We start from the raw sequence: 16,512 nt of genomic DNA on the forward strand, positions 1-16,512 counted from the left end.
ATTAACACTCTCAAAGTGAAAGCACAAAGGCTTGCCCAAGTGTGTTGCACTGGTGGAACTTCCTTTAGGGCTTCCCTCGTAGCTCAATTGGCAAAGATTCTGCCTGCAATGCAGGAGATGCAGGTTTGATCCCTGGGTCAGGAAGAAGGAAGTGGGAAGCCACCCCAGTATTCTTGCCTGGAGAATCCTATGGCCAGAGGAGCCTGGCGGGCTCCAGTCCATGGGGTCACACGAGTTGGACATGGCTTAGTGACTGAACCACCACCACTACAAAGGCTTGCCCTAAGTGTGTTGCACTGGTGGGAATAAGGTGCTTCTATCCCCTATGCTTTCTTTGCTCTTCTCTTCTGGGACTCTTCCCCAGGAATGATGCATTCTTTGACAGTACCAGGGGGATGGGAAGCACAAGGACACTGTCCTGCTTCTCCGTATTGTGATATATCTGAGTACCTCACATCCTGGTGTGGCCCAAAAGGCCTGTTAGCTATGCCATGCTTTCTGAGAGAAAGAAATATGTGTAAGACAGGACAAACTTTGAAGCTGTACTTTGGGTTTTTCATGCCTTGAATGAAAGAAGCTTCCCCACACCAATCTTTTTTACTGTTGTTTAGTGCCTCAGAGATTTTTATGCTTGTAGCTGAAGGGAAGATGCTCCATAATTAGATGGGTAAAGAAAATGTCTTTCTTTGTAAAGTGAGAGAAAATTGATTGTGAAAGGAGGAGGAAAAGAACTAGCCAGACGCTTCTACATAGTTGCATTCTCAGGCAGGTCAGTTTTTGGTAAGAATATATACAGAACTTGTGGATCTGAAAGTTACATCCTTTAAAGCTGTCTATGCCTACCTACCCCTTGGGAAATCTTTAAATACCCCCCAGAAGTATGTATACTACTTTAAAGATAGATTTCTTAGACTTTTTGTGGTGCCCAATAATATGCTGGAATATAGTTGATTCAATACTTTCATTTACATAGTAATTAACATAGGAAGGAAAGTGATATTGACTACAAAAATCATTTAATTCAGCAAATATATATAAACAAAAATAGCTTATCTTCATTGGCATATTCTTTTTCTTTAAATTTTTCAAATCGAAAATTTGTTTAAAGTTTCTTTTTCTCAAATAATCTATATATTTCTGATTTATTTTGCCTAGAACACATGAAATTCACACCACAGTAATAAAGTTCTTTTAAATATTAATTAAAATAATTATAGATGTCACTCCTGCCTTGCTAGAATTTCATTTGAGTAATTTTCACATTTTCAAACTCTATTTTCTATATTATACCTTATTTTAAAAAATATGATTCAAATAATAAAACTGTAAAATAGAATCATTGATGGGAAAAAGGGCTAGAATTGAAGTTGTATTTTTAAAATCTTTCCAAACTTGTCAGTTATGACAAAGGGATGTATTAAATGATTAATGCGCATCGGTTACCACTGGCACATGATGTTTTGTAGACAAAATGGATCGTCAGAAGTGATTAACTGAAAAATTATGAGCTAATGTGAAAACATGACTACTTTTTTGTCAAAGTAAAATCTTAGCTTTATGTTGTTGACAGAAAACACTTCCAAGGCAGGACAGAAACAAGAACAGTGTCAAGACATTGAGGTGCCCAGTGGAACTGTCTTGTCCCAGGAAACACTACCCATCAAGATTAATGCCTGGAAATCGACAGAGGTGAGTCATCATAGTAGTTTCCTATTGCTGCTCTAACAAATTCCCAGAAGCTTAGTGCCTTAAATCAACACAAAAGTAGCATTTGACAGTCCTGTAGGTTAGAAGTCTGACCCAGGGATGGCTGGCCTAGAATCAAGGTGTCTACAGGGCTGCATTTCTTTCTGGAGCCCTGAGGGAAATTTTGTTTTCTTTCTTTTTTGAGTTTCAGGGAAGAGAAACTATCTTCTTTTAACTTTGCTTTTGATACCTTCTGTTATTCAAAGTTTCATTAATAAAGTTTTCCTTTATACTTTGTGCCTTAAAAAATCTTAAGAAAAAATTTTTTTATCCTAATATGAGAAAAGTCTCTTATTTTTTCTTCTAAATGTTCAAATATTTATGCCCTCTGTGAAAGTAAAAGTTGTTCAGTTGTGTCTGACTCTTTGTGACTCCCATGAACTATACATTCCATGGAATTCTCTAGGCCAGAATACTGGAGTGGGTAGCCTTTCCCTTCCCCAGGGGATCTTCCCAACACAGGGATCGAACCCAGATCTCCTGCCTTGCAGGCGGATTGTTTACCAGCTGAGCCACAAGGGAAGCACTTTATGCCCTCTAGAATTTTACTATACAGTGTTAAGATAGGGGTTTTATTTTATTTGCACCCCCTGTGGGTAAGCAAAGGCTTCCCAGGTGGCCCTCTGGTAAAGAACCCGCCTGCCAATGCAGGAGACACCGTTTGATCCCTGGATCAGGAAGATCCTCTGGAGAAGGAAATGGCAACCCACTTTAGTATTCTTGCCTGGAAAATCCCATGGACAGAGGAAGTTGGCCGGCTGTAGTCCATGGGGCTGCAAAGAGTCAGACATGACTAAGCGACAGAACATGCACTCATGGATAAGCAATATTTAATTTAACAAACAGTCCATCTTCCTCTATTCATGTAAACATTTTTTATTGTGAAATAATTATAGACTTACAGGATGTTGCAGAAATAGTACAGAGGCCCAGGTATACTTCACTCAGCTTTCCAGCAACAGTTTTAAATTTTAGTGAAATCCAGGTTATCAGTTTTTTACTTTACAGATCATGCTTTTGCTGTTGTATCTTAGAACTCTTTGTCTATCCCAAGATCATGGAGGTTTCCTCCTATGTTTTCTTCTAAAAGCTTTATAGTTTCATGTTTTACATTTAGATCTCTGATCTGTTTTGATTTAATTTTTGTGTAAGGTGTGAAGTATAGTTGAGATTTGAAAAAAAAAACTTTTTTCCTCTACCGATATCCAATTTCGACACAATTGTTGAAAAGTCTGAAATTTTACTCTCAGTGTTTAAGTGTATATTTTCCTTCTCTCCTTTGTCACCCTGCGAGACTCTCCAGTGGACGGTCTCTCACCTCTATTTAATTCTGAGACAGTTATCTCTGGTTCAAATGTTTCCTACTGTATATTTTTATTTTTCTCTTTCTTGAGCTCTTCTTATCTGAATATTAGTAATTCTATTCCTACCTTCATATCTCTTCAGTTTTCTTTATAGACTCTATTTAATGTTTTCTTTTTTCTTCATCTAGAATTTCTCAACTTGATCTTCCAGTTTGATATTTTTTTCGCAGCAAATCCATTCTACTGTTTATCCTGACTGTGTTCTCTGTTCCCACGTTCTGTTTTTATATTTGATGTTTAATGTTTCTATTTCATTCTTTTTATTGTGTTTGTTCCTGTTGCATATTGCTTATCCCTTTCCATATTTAATTTAGTTTGTATATTAACTTTAAGTTCTTGGTCCATCTTTTCTAATATCTATACTTTGACAAAACCTGTGATTCAGTTTTTTTTTAAATAGTTTTGGTCCTCAGATGACTGTTTACCCCTCGAGATCATGGCTGCTTTCTCTAGAACTGCTAGAGGTCAGACCTTAGTCCGTGTCAGCTCTGTCAGCTTAAGTGAGAGGGGGAGAAATGGACTGCAGGGTGGAGAGCACATCCTGCCCCTCCCTCTCCCTCCAAGAACACCTCGTTCTGAGGATCAGTGCCTCGGATTAGGTCTTTATCCTTTGCACCCCAAGAAGCAGCTTTAGAGGGAGGCACTCCTTCGGTGGTAAACCACCTCCCCCAGGGAATTGGAAGAGGAAAGGTGAAGAAGTGTCTTCTCAAGCTGTCTGCTCAGTCCCACTGATTGTTCTCACCTGCTCAGGGCTTCTGCACTCACTGGAGGCACTCCCTTCAGAGGACAGCCCCTTTCTTTCGCTCAAGTCAGACATACTCCAGATCCAGTCTCCAGACCAAGGGATACTGTGGCTCAGTTGCTGGTGAAGTTTAGTCTGTGTCCTCTCGAAACCACTTGTATAATACTTTGAGAAGCCAGAGTCCAAGGCCATGACTGATGCCAGATTAATTATTTCAGGTTCCTTGGTAAGTAGGGGAACCCAATGCCCAGGCATCATTTCAAGCAGTTAGCCCATGTTCAGCGCTCCTATCCTCAGTGATCATTTTAAATCTGTATTTACCCCTCTGGAACTGACCTTCTGGTTCTCTCTCTCTCTCTCTCTTTTTTTTGCACTCAAAGATTCACAGCTTCAACCTCCTCACTGTCATCTGTTTGTATTCATGCTCTCATCTGTGAAGATGTTCATCTTGTCCTTTAGCATGATGGTGCCTTTAATTCTCACACTTGTCTCTTTTCTCTTTCATTGCTGTGTGTTTGGAGAACACATATCCCTGCAGTATGAGCAAGTAGAACCATTTTGACTGGAAATCCGTTCCACTCAAGACCCTATGAAATTATCTCATTCATTCGTTTTTCTGTTTTAGGTGTTTCTCCTACTAGAAAGAAAGCTCCATTTCTAGAGCTTTGGAGACTTTTCTAGTCTCTTTATTATTGAATCTTCAGTTGCCCAGTTTGTGTTAATGAAAAGTGAAATGAATGAATGAGGAGACACTCAGTGTTAGTGCCCTTCCCCTCTTTTCCTGTGACAGAGGCTTGTTTGGCCTCCTGCTCTGAGTTCTTCATTCAGGGTTTTGCCGGAGTCTTATGAGGGGGCTTGGAACTATTTCCTAGTCTTCTGTTCCCAGGCTTTTCCCCCAGCCACTAGGTATTGGATTTACCTGATTTTCTAGTAGCTCAGAAAAGTGCATACGATTAAAATTTCACTGTATCTTAATTGCAAAATAGCCCACAGATTGAAAATCTGTAGGTTATTTTCAAAGTTTTGAGGTTATGTCAAAATGATTTTAAAATTTGAGATCAGTTTATTTGCTGCTGCTGGCTTTTAAGGGAGAGAATAGACTTGAATAATCTTATATGCTATGGAGTCTCACAAAGACATAAAATGTCACCTACTGTTTTTTTTTTTTTAATATCAGTCTTTAAATTCTCATCATTATTGTTTTTACTTTAGAGGAATCCACTGTAATTGATTTACATCATTTCACATCTTATATTCATGAGCAGAAAATGGTGCCCATCTCTAGAAGTTTAAAGCTAGATTTTCCTTTTTCAAAGCATGACTATGTCAGAACACTCTTCCATCATCCCATTGACAAACATTGCTGTTATTACTGTCAAGAATACTTGATGCAATCCAACATGTCCTCTTCAGTAATCTTCTCTTGTTAGCAGAAGACAAAACCTACCAAGACGAATAGTAAATCTAATTGTTGTTGCCAAATGTACTGCATCTACATTAAAATTCTCATGTTCTTAATACAGAATGAGAAAGAAATGATATTGTTGATTGCTTAGGCAGAATGAGGGGTACTTAAAAAATCTTTTAAAAACTTTTAATAGCAACTTCTTTAACTATTCTCTTTCTACAAATGCAAAAATGATCTAAAAGCAGTAAGTAAAATTCTGAACTGAATAGGACTTTCAAAACCGAATAGTACTTGCCTCTGATACATTCAAAACTAGGGAAAGCCTTTAAATTTATGACACTTAGACATGGATGAGTTCTGTCTCTGCATACTGTCCAGAAATTTATTATTAAATTTGCTAATTAGTAAGGCTTTTTGTAGCTTTTCACCAGCTCCAAAAGACCTTTCTCTTTTCCTACTTGAGAAGATCCAGTAATGAGGTTATGATTTTTTTGGGTCTCAGTTGTTTCCATAGCAACAGTTAGGGATGCTATAAATTGGTTCACACAAAATTAAAGCTGACCAAAAGCCTTCAGTGTAGTTCTGAGTTACTAAATCACTAGTGACAGAAGATAAATGTTTATTTCTTACTGCCTCTGTTTATTATTTCTTAAGTGAAGAGTAAACAATTTTTATTCTTGGGTCTATTAACATATCATTTATGATATTTGCAAAAATTTGAACATATCAAAACTGTTGGAGAAATGAACATTATACTTACTCTAATTATGTTAATTCATCCTCCTTTTACCTCTTTTTTGCATCTTTGCTTTGTGCTTAAAAGTCATTTGTTTCCATTTTTATATTTTTATTCAGTTTAAATTAGAAAATACTGAGAAAAGTTTAAACAATATAAAAGGGTAAGGATTTATGTATCTTATGTTGTATTCTTGATGTGTAAATTAATCTTTATTTATTTAACCCATCCCTGTTGGTAATCATTTTGGGATTTTTTAATGTTTTTGTCTATTAAAAGCAGTGTTGCAATAACAACCTTGTACATACATTTTTATGATGCTGTCCCAAAAGTGGAATTGCTGAAAGGTTATATTTATTTTTAGTTTTGAAAAGTACTGCCAAATTGTCCTCGCAAAAGTTGCACCACTTTATATCCACCAAAAGTGTATCCACTCATCTTTGTATATACTGAGTATTATCAAATTTCTACATCTTTGTCAATCTAAGAGGTAGAAAAATCTTGCTTAAATTTGTTTTATCTTAAGTGTAAGTTTGAACAACTTACCATGTGTTTATTGGGCTTTGTGTTTCTTTTTATTTTATTAACTAATTCATGTCTTTTGCCCATTTTTCCACTTGGTTTCTAACTTTTTCTTTATCAGTTACTAGAGCTATCTGTCTGTTAAATATTTAGCCCATTACCTGGTCCTTTATCTAATCATTTTTAGCTTTTCACTTGATTTTTAAAAATTTATTTATTTTTAATTGGAGGATAATTGCTTTACAATGTTGTGTTGGTTTCTGCCATACGTCAACATGAACCAGCCATAGGTATACACATGTCCCCTACCTCTTGAACCTCCTTCCCACCTCCCACCCCATTCTACACCTCTACATTGTCACAGAGTACCAGATTTGAGCTCCCTGCATCATACAGCAAATTCTCACTAGCTCTCTATTTTACATATGGTAAAATATGGACCATAAATAAAGCTGAGCGCTGAAGAATTGATGCTTTTGAACTGTGGTGTTGGAGAAGACTCTTGAGAGTCCCTTGGACTGCAAGGAGATCCAACCAGTCCATCCTAAAGGAAATCAGTCACGAATATTCATTGGAAGGACTGATGCTGAAGCCGAAACACCAGTAATCTGGCCATCTGATGTGAAGAGCTGACTCATTGGAAAAGACCCTGATGCTGGGAAAGATTGAGGGCAGGAGGAAAAGGGGACGACAGAGGGTGAGATGGTTGGATGGCATCACTGACTCAATGCACATGAATTTGAGTAAACTCTGGAAGTTGGTGATGGACAGGGAAGCCTGGTGTGCTGGAGTCCATGGGGTTGCAGAGAGTCAGACACGACTGAGCGACTGGACTGAACTAAATGTGTATGTTTCAGGGCTCCTCTCCCAATTCATCCCGTCCTCTTCTCATCGTGTTTACAAGTTTGTTCACTATGTCTGCATTTCCACTGCTCCCCTGCATATAGGTTCATCAGTTCCATTTTTCTAGATTCCATATACATGTGTTAATATACAATATTTGTTTTTTTCTTTCTGTCTTATTTCACTTTGTATAATAAGGCTCTAGGTTCATCCACCTCATTAGAACTGACTGAAATGCATTCTTTCTTATGGCTGAGTAATATTCCAATGTATATATGTACAACTTCTTTATCCTTATCCATTTATCTGTCAATGGAAATCTACGCTGCTACCATGTTCTAGCTATTGTAAATAGTGCTGTGATGAACATTGGGATATAAGTGTCTTTTTCAGTTATTGTTTCCTCAGGGTATATGCCCAGTAGTGGAACTGCCGGGTCATGTGGTAGTTTTCGTCCTAGTTTTTTAAGGAATCTCCATACTGTTCTCCATAGTGGTTTTATCAATTTACGTTCCCACCAACAAAGCAAGAGGTTCCCTTTTCTCCACAACCGCTCCAACATTTATTGTTTGTAGATTTTTTGATAATGGCCCTTCTGACTGGTGTGAGCTGATACCTCATTGTAGTTTTGATTTGCTTTTATCTAATAATGAGTGATGTTGACCATCTTTTCATGTGTTTATTGGCCATCTGTATGTCTTCTTTGGGGAAATGTCTGTTTAGGTCTTTGCCCCGTTTTTCACTGGGCTGTTTGTTTTCCTGATGTTGAGCTGTATGAGCTGCTTGTATTAATGTGTTCTGTAGATTAATCCTTTGTCATTCATTTGATTTTTTTTACTTTATTTATGGCTTTTTTTTTTGCCTTTGTAAAAGAAAAACACATTATCCACCGCCCCGCCCCCCACCCGTGTTTTGCCTTTACTGTCAGACTGCTACCACATTCCACTTCTAATATCAGAGACATGGGTTTTCTATACTTCAGGCAATTCTCTGACACCATCTGGATGTCCTACAATTTAATTTATTTCTGATGCTTTCTCCTGGAGACAGCATCAGGTCCCACAGGCTAAGGACTCAGTCCACAACACTTCCCTCTCTCCGCCTCTGTTCAGAGACCAACTGCAGGTCCCAGGTTGTCACCTATACTTTTGGCTGACCACTATAAATCCATGTCCCAGTGACCCCTTCCTGAGGTTTGATCATTTGCTAAAACAGCTTTTAGCAGTATTTGCTTACATAGTCAGGAAAATGGTTACATACACTGGTTTATTATATAATAAAGAATATATAAAGAACACAAATGAACAGGCAGATGAAGAAATATATAAGCTGAGACTGAAAAATGCACCCAAACCCACTTTGTGTGGAGGAGCTTCTGTAGCCTCGGAACTGGGTGTACCAATCTCCCAGCATGCAGTTGTGTTTACCAACCCAGAAGTTCTTTGTACTATGTACTTAGGATTTTTTAGTGGAAGCTTCATCATATAAGCATGATTGATCGTTAACTGAATCTCTAACCCACCTCCCTTCTTGGAAGGTTAGGGCTGAAAGTTTCAATTCTAACCATGGCTTGAGCTTTCTCATGGCCAGTCCCCATCTTGAAGCCTTGAGGAACCCACCAAGAGTCACTTCATTAGGACAAAAGATACTCCTATCACCCAGGAAATTCCAAGGGTTTTGGGAGCTCTGTGCCAGGAACTATGGTTGTTGGTGGTGGTCGTTGTTGTTTAGTTGCTAAGTCATATCTGACTCTGTGACCCCACAGACTATAGAGATATACAGGGAAATCTCTGTAGCTTTCTCTCAACTTTGCTATGAACCTAAAACTGATCTAAAAAATAGTCTCTTGAAGTAAAAAGCTGAGGTGACATTTTATAAAGTCTTAGACTAGAGAAAGTATTTCTAGAAGTAACTTCATATCTAGATGCCATTAAATAGAGGAGAATTTGACTACATTAAAATTGGACTTCTGTAAGACTGTGATATTGTGATCATAGTAAGAAATACACATTTGGTCTTAGTCCATGGGTCCTGAATTTCCCAGGTGGTACAGTGGTAAAGAACCCGCCTGCCAGTGCAGATTTAGAGATGTGTTTGATCCTTGGCTCAGGAAGATCCTCTGGAGAAGGAAATAGCAACCCACTGCATTATTCTTGCCTGGGAAATCCTATGAACTGCACCATGCCAGGCTCCTCTGTCCTCCACTATCTCTCAGAGTTTGCTCAAATTCATGTTTGTCGAGTTGGTAATGCTACCTAACCATCTCATCCTCTTTCACCCCCTTCCTTTGCCGTCAATCTTTCAAGCATCAGAATCTTTTCCAATGTCAGCTCTTTGTATCAGGTGGCCAAAGTACTGGAGCTTCAGCTTCAACATCAGTCCTTCCAATGAATATTCAGGACTGATTTCCTTTAGGATTGACTGTTTTGCTCTCTTTGCTGTCCAGGGGACTCTCAAGAATCTTCTGTAGCACAACAGTTCAAAAGCATCAATTCTTGTGTGCTAAGCCTTCTTTATGCTCCAACTCTCACATCCATACTTGACTACTGGAAAAACCATAGCCTTGACTATGCAGGCCTTTGTTGGTTAAGTGATGTCTCTGCTTTTTTCATACTATGTCTGGGTTTGTCATAACTTTCCTTCCAAGGAGCAAGTATCTTTTAATTTCATGGCTGCAGTCACCCTCCACAGTGATTTTGGAGTCCGAGAAAATAAAATCTGTCACTGCTTCCACTTTTTCCCTTTCTGTTTGCCAGGAGGTGATGGGACCAGATGCCATGATTTTTGTTCTTTAATGTTGAGTTTCAAACCAGCTTTTTCACAGTCCTCTTTCATCCTCATCAGGAGTGTCTTTAGTTCCTCTTCAGTTTCTGTCATTAGAGTGATATTATCTGTATATCTCAGGTTGTTGATATTTCTCCCAGCAATCTTAATTCCAGCTTATGATTCATCCAGCCTGGCATTTTGCATGATGTACCCTGAAGACTCTTGAGACTCCTTTGGACTTCAGGGAGATAAAACCAGTCAGTCCTAAAGGAAATCATCCCTGAATATTCGTTGGAAGGACTGATGCTGAAGTTGCAGCTCCAGTATTTTGGCCACTTGCTATGAACGTCTGACTCATTGGAAAAGACCCTGATGCTGGAAAAGACTGAAGACAGCAGGAGAAGGGAGTGACAGAAGATGAGATGGTTAGATGACATCACCAACTCCATGGACATGAATCTGAGCAAACTAGGGGAGAGAGTGAAGGACAGGAGAGCCTGGCGTGCTGCAGTCCATGGGGTCGCAAAGAATTAGACATGACTTATCAACTGAACTCTACATTAGAAAATAAATAAGCAAGATGACGATATACAGCCTTGACGTACTCCTTTCCCAATTTTGAATTAGTCAGTTGTTCCATGTCTGGTTCTAACTGTTGCTTCTTGACCTGCATATAAGTTTCTGAGGAGACAAGTATGGTGGTCTGGTATTCCCATCTCAAAAATTTTCCACAGTTTGTTGTGAGCCACATAGTCATAGGCTTTAGCGTAATCAATGAAGCAGAAGTAGATAATGTTTTTGGAATTCCCTTGCTTTCTCTATGATCCAGTGAATGATGGCAATTTGATCACGGGTTCCTTTCCTCTTGGAAACCCACGTTGTACATTTGGAAGTTCTGCTGAAGCCTCGCTCAAAGGATTTCTAGCACAGGTGTGTGAGCATGAAAAATGAACATGATTATGCAGTAGTTTGAACATTCTTTGGCGTTGCCTTTCTTTGGGATTGGAGTGAAAACTGACCTTTTCCAGTCCTGTGGCCACTGCTGAGTTTTTCAAATTTGCTGACATATTGATTGGAACACTTTAATAGCGCTATCTTTTAGGATTTGAAATAGCTCAGCTGGAATTCCATCACTCCACTAGCTTTGATCGTAGTGATGCTTCCTAAGGCCCACTTGACTTCACACTCCGGATGTCTGGCTCTAGGTGAGTGACCACACCACTGTGGTTATCCCGGTCATTAATACCTTTCTTGTACAGTTCTTCTGTGTATTCTTACCACATCTTCTTAGTCTCTTTTGCTTCTGTTAGGTCCTTGCCATTTCTGTCCTGTATTGTGCCCGTTCTTGCATGACATGTTCCTTTGGTATCTCCAAATTTCTTAAAGAGATCACTAGTCTTTCCCATTCTTTGTTTTCTTCTATTTCTTTGCATTGTTCATTGAAGAAGGCCTTCTAATCTCTCCTCGCTATTCTCTGGAACTCTGCATTCAGTTGGGTATATCTTTCCCTTTCTCTCTTGCCTTTTGCTTCTCTTCCTCAGCTATTTGTAAAGCCTTCTCAGACAACCACTTTGCCTTTACTGCTTGGCAATAAAAAAGGAACAAGTTATTGATGCATGCAACAACTTGGATGACTCTCTGGGAATTATGCCAGGTGAAAAAAGCCAATCTCCAAAGGTTACATCCTGTATGATTCCATTTATATAACATTCTTCAAATGTCAAAATTACAGAAATGAAGAACACACTAGTAGTTGTTGGGAGCAGGGCATGGTAATATAAAAAAGCATCAGGAAGGAGACTTATGGTGATGGAAATGTTGTGTATTTTGACCATAACAATGTCAGTATCCTGAATATGATTTTGTTCTATAATTTCACACAATGTTACTTATAGAGGAAGCTGTGTAAAGGACACACAAGATCTCTCTGTGTTATTTCTTACAACTGAATGTGAATATACAATGATTTCAGAATATTGATGAATTATAAAAAGTGGCAGATCACCTGGAAAATGGTTTGGCAGTTTCTAAAGATGTTAAAAATAAATCTATTCTGTGACCAAGCCATTCTTTTCCTGTGTAGATATCCAGGAGTAATGAATACAGTTGTCCACAGAAAGAATTGTGCAAGAGTGTTCATAGAGCTTTATTCATAATAGCTGAAATGTGGAGACAACCAAATCGTCCATGTGCAGGAGAGCAGATAAACCAATTATGGTATTTTCACACAGCGGAACACTTCTTACAAAAAAAGTACCAACACACCCAAAACACGGATGACTCTCACAAATACTATGTTAAGCAATGGGAATCAGATACAAAAGAGTACATAATATATGGCTACATTTATATGAAATTCAGTTCAGTTCAGTTTAATCGCTCAGTCGTGTCCAACTCTTTGCGACCCCATGAATCACAGCACGCCAGGCCTTCCTGTCCATCACCATGCCGAGTCCACCCAAACCCTTGTCCATTGAGTCAGTGATGGCTTCCAACCATCTCATCCTTTGTCATCCCCTTCTCCTCCTGCCCTCAATCTTTCCCAGCATCAGGGTCTTTTCCAGTGAGTCAGCTCTTCGCATCAGGTGGCCAAAGTATTGGAGTTTCAGCTTCAACATCAGTCCTTCCAATGAACACCCAGGACTGATCTCCTTTAGGATGGACTGGTTGGATCTCCTTGCAGTCCAAGGGACTCTCAAGAGTCTTCTCCAACACCACAGTTCAAAAGCATCAATTCTTTGACACTCAGCTTTCTTTATACTCCAACTCTCACATCCATACATGACCACTGGAAAAACCACGGCCTTGACTAGACGGACCTTTGTTGGCAAAGTAATGTCTCTGCTTTTTAATATGCTGTCTAGGTTGGTCATAACTTTCCTTCCAAGGAGTAAGCATCTTTTAATTTCATGACTGCAATCACCATCTGCAGTTATTTTGGAGCCCAGAAAAATAAAATCAGCCACTGTTTCCCCATCTATTTGCCACAAAGTGATGGGACTGGATGCCATGATCTTAGTTTTCTGAATGTTGAGCTTTAAGCCAACTTTCAAGAACAGGCAAACATTGATGGTGATAGAAGGTATGATACTCTTTACTGGTGGTGAGAGGATGGTATCAATTGAAAAGGAGCTTGAGGGAACTTACTGGAGTGAAGGAAATGTGGTTACATAAGTATATGCATAATATTAAAAGTTATTGAGCTTTACACTTAAGGTTTTTCATTTTACTATTTGTTAATTCTGCCTCAGTAAATGCTGAAAAAAACATTTTCAACTATTCATGGGGGAAGAAAGACAAGTCATCTAATCCCACTGTGAAGACTTTGTTTGGATCCTTCTCCAGACAAGCTGTAGAAAAACCTATTTATGACAGCTATGTTAAATTGAAAATCTGAACAGTTTATAATTATTGATGACATTAAGAAGTTATTGTGAAGTTCATCAGTTCAGTTCAGTTGCTCAGCCATGTTCAACTCTTTGCAACCCCATGGACTGCAACACATCAGGCCTCCCTGTCCATCACCAACTCCCAGTTTACCCAAACCCATGTCCATTGAGTTGGTGATGCCATCCAACCATCTCATCCTCTGTCATCCCCTTCTTCTCCCGCCTTCAATCTTTCCCAGCATCTGGGTCTTTTCAAATGAGTCAGTTCTTCACATCAGGTGGTCAAAGTATTGGAATTTAAGCTTCAGCATCAGTCCTTCCAATGAATGTTCAGGACTGATTCCTTTAGGATTGACCTTTAGGATCTCCTTGCAGTCCAAGGGACTCTCAAGAGTCTTCTCCAACACCACAGTTCAAAAGCATCAATTCCTCTATGCTCAGCTTTCTTTACAGTCCAACTCTGACATCCATACATGACTACTGGAAAAACCATAGCTTTGACTAGACGGACCTTTGTTGGCAAAGTAATGTCTCTGCTTTTTAATATGCTGTCTAGGTTGGTCATAGCTTTTCTTCCAAGGAGCAAGTGTGTTTTAATTTCATGGCTGCAGTCACCATCTGCAGTGATTTTGGAGCCCCCCAAAAATAAAGTCTCTCACTATTTCTACTGTTTCCCCATCTATTTACCTTGAAGTGATGGGACCATGATGCCATGGTCTTAGTTTTCTGAATGTTGAGCTTTAAGCCAACTTTTTCACGCTCCTCTTTCACTTTCATCAAGATGCTCTTTAGTTCTTCGTTTTCTGCCACAAGGATGGTGTCATCTGCATATCTGAGGTTATTGATATTTCTCCCTGCAGTCTTGATTCTAGCTTGTGCTTCATTCAGCCCGGCATTTCTCATGATGTACTGCATATAAATTAAATTAGCAGGGTGATAATATACAGCCTTGATGTACTCCTGTCCCTATTTGGAACCAGTCTGTTGTTCCGTGTCCAGTTCTAACTGTTGCTTCCTGATCTGCATACAGATTTCTCAAGAGGCAGGTCAGGTGGTCTGGTATTCCCATCTCTTTCAGAATTTTCCACAGTTTGTTGTGATCCACACAGTCAAAAACTTTAGCATAGTCAATAAAGCATAAGTAGACTTTTTTCCTGGAACTCTCTTGCTTTTTCAATGATCCAACGGATGTTGGCAATTTGATCTCTGGTTCCTCTGCTTTTTCTAAATCCAGCTTGAACACCTGGAAGTTCACGGTTCATGTATTGAAGCCTGGCTTGGAGAATTTTGAGCATTACTTTACTAGCATGTGAGATGAGTGCAATTATGCAGTAGTTTGAGCATTCTTTGCCGTTGCCTTTCTTAGAGATTGGAATGAAAACTGACCTTTTCCGGTCCTGTGGCCACTGCTGAGTTTTCCAAATTTGCTGACATATTGAGTGCAGCACTTTCACAGCATCATCTTTTATAGATGTAAACACAATTATTATTGTTAGAGTTCTATTACATACATATTTAAATAAGTGATATATCTAAGATTTGCTTCAAAATAAAATAGATGGGAAGTGTAAAGATACAAATGAAACAAGACTGGTTGCGTTGATTGGTGTTTAACCTACACGACTGGATTATTGTCTGCTTTCTTTACTCCATGATTAAAAGTTTAAAATTTTAAGTATGGATAAAAGACATACACAGGCAGCTTTGTTACTACCAATAAAACAGAATTGGCCTCTGAGATAGTAAGTTCTAAGGATGCTCAAGAAGTGGTAGGGAAAGTTAATGCCTTCAAAGAAATCATTGCTTATCTGCACTAGGTATTTTTAGGAAAGAGTGATTTTTTTTTTATACTTGGAAGGTATAGATTGTTTTTTTTAAATTATTTATTTATATTAACTGGAGTATAGTTGATTTAAAATATTTTGTTAATTTTGGATGTACAGCATAGCAATTCAGTATTTTTACAGATACACTCCATGAAAAGTTATTACAAGATAATGGCTATAATTCCGTGTGCTATTACAATATATCCTTGTTGCTTGTCTGTTTTATACATGGTGGTTGGTATCTCTTAATCCCATACTCCTAATATGCCCCTCCCCCTTGCCTCTTCTCTTGGTAACCATTAGTTTTTTTTTTATATATGTGAGTCTGTTTTGCATATACATTCTTTGCATTATTTTTATATTCCACATGTAAGTGATGTCGAACAATATTTGTCTTTCTCTGTCTGACGTTTCACTAAGCGTAATATTTGCTTGCTCCATCCACACTGCTGCAGGGAGAGGGGATCCTTAAGGGTAGAAAACCACTCAACACTCAGTGGACACCCGAGTGTAGATAACTTCTGTGTTAATTTTTTCAGTCCAAATGTATGATGATGTTAGCACATATAGACACATTGTGTCTCCATCAATTGTCCATTTGCTGTAGCAAACTGAAGCAGTGGGATTAATTTTTTTCTACTTTCATGTGCTCTTTTGCTTTCCCTAAGGACCTGATGTTATTTTGTGAGGATGATCCAAAGCCAGTTTTGCCGACAATTCCTACTTCCATTATCTCATCAATGGCGTGGTTGTCAGAAGGGCAAACAGATGTCTATAATCGCTGGGATACAGGTAAAGAATAAAAATTGTACTCGGAAATGTGAATAAGAAACACTGGCCAGGTATTGTCTTTCATCAGATTTTATTTTGTGAAATATAGCAATAGTGGCTTTAACTTTGGTCCTATGGGAAAAGATTAACATGGATAAATTCAATTCACACAGGGTCCAAGAACCTTGTTTTACTATTTGTTTCAATGTTTTTGTCTATTTTGCTTTTTCGTTGTCATTGTTTCATTTCAAAAATTTTAATTACAAATGTTAAATCTTTTATATTGGTAAATTTTTTTTCTTTAAAGCAGAAAGTTCATTTTAGCTCCTTTTCTTGTTTGTATTAATCTTCTCTGATGAAGAACTTATATTTTTCAGAAGGAAGCATTAGATGAAAATG

At 38.5% G+C, this 16,512-nt stretch overlaps 1 protein-coding gene across 1 annotated transcript in view; it reads left to right on the forward strand.

The window, feature by feature from the left end:
- Window positions 1–16,512, forward strand: part of ENTHD1 (ENTH domain containing 1) — an 84,130-nt gene that overhangs the window by 29,911 nt on the left and 37,707 nt on the right. Inside the window, exons 3-4 of the mRNA XM_061124197.1 lie at window positions 1,571–1,689; window positions 16,011–16,102. Of these exons, the coding sequence (XP_060980180.1) occupies window positions 1,571–1,689; window positions 16,011–16,102 (211 nt within the window). The remainder of the gene's footprint in view (window positions 1–1,570; window positions 1,690–16,010; window positions 16,103–16,512) is intronic.

This window comes from Dama dama, chromosome 22, assembly GCF_033118175.1.
Source record: "Dama dama isolate Ldn47 chromosome 22, ASM3311817v1, whole genome shotgun sequence".
NCBI classification, from domain to species: Eukaryota; Metazoa; Chordata; class Mammalia; order Artiodactyla; family Cervidae; genus Dama; species Dama dama.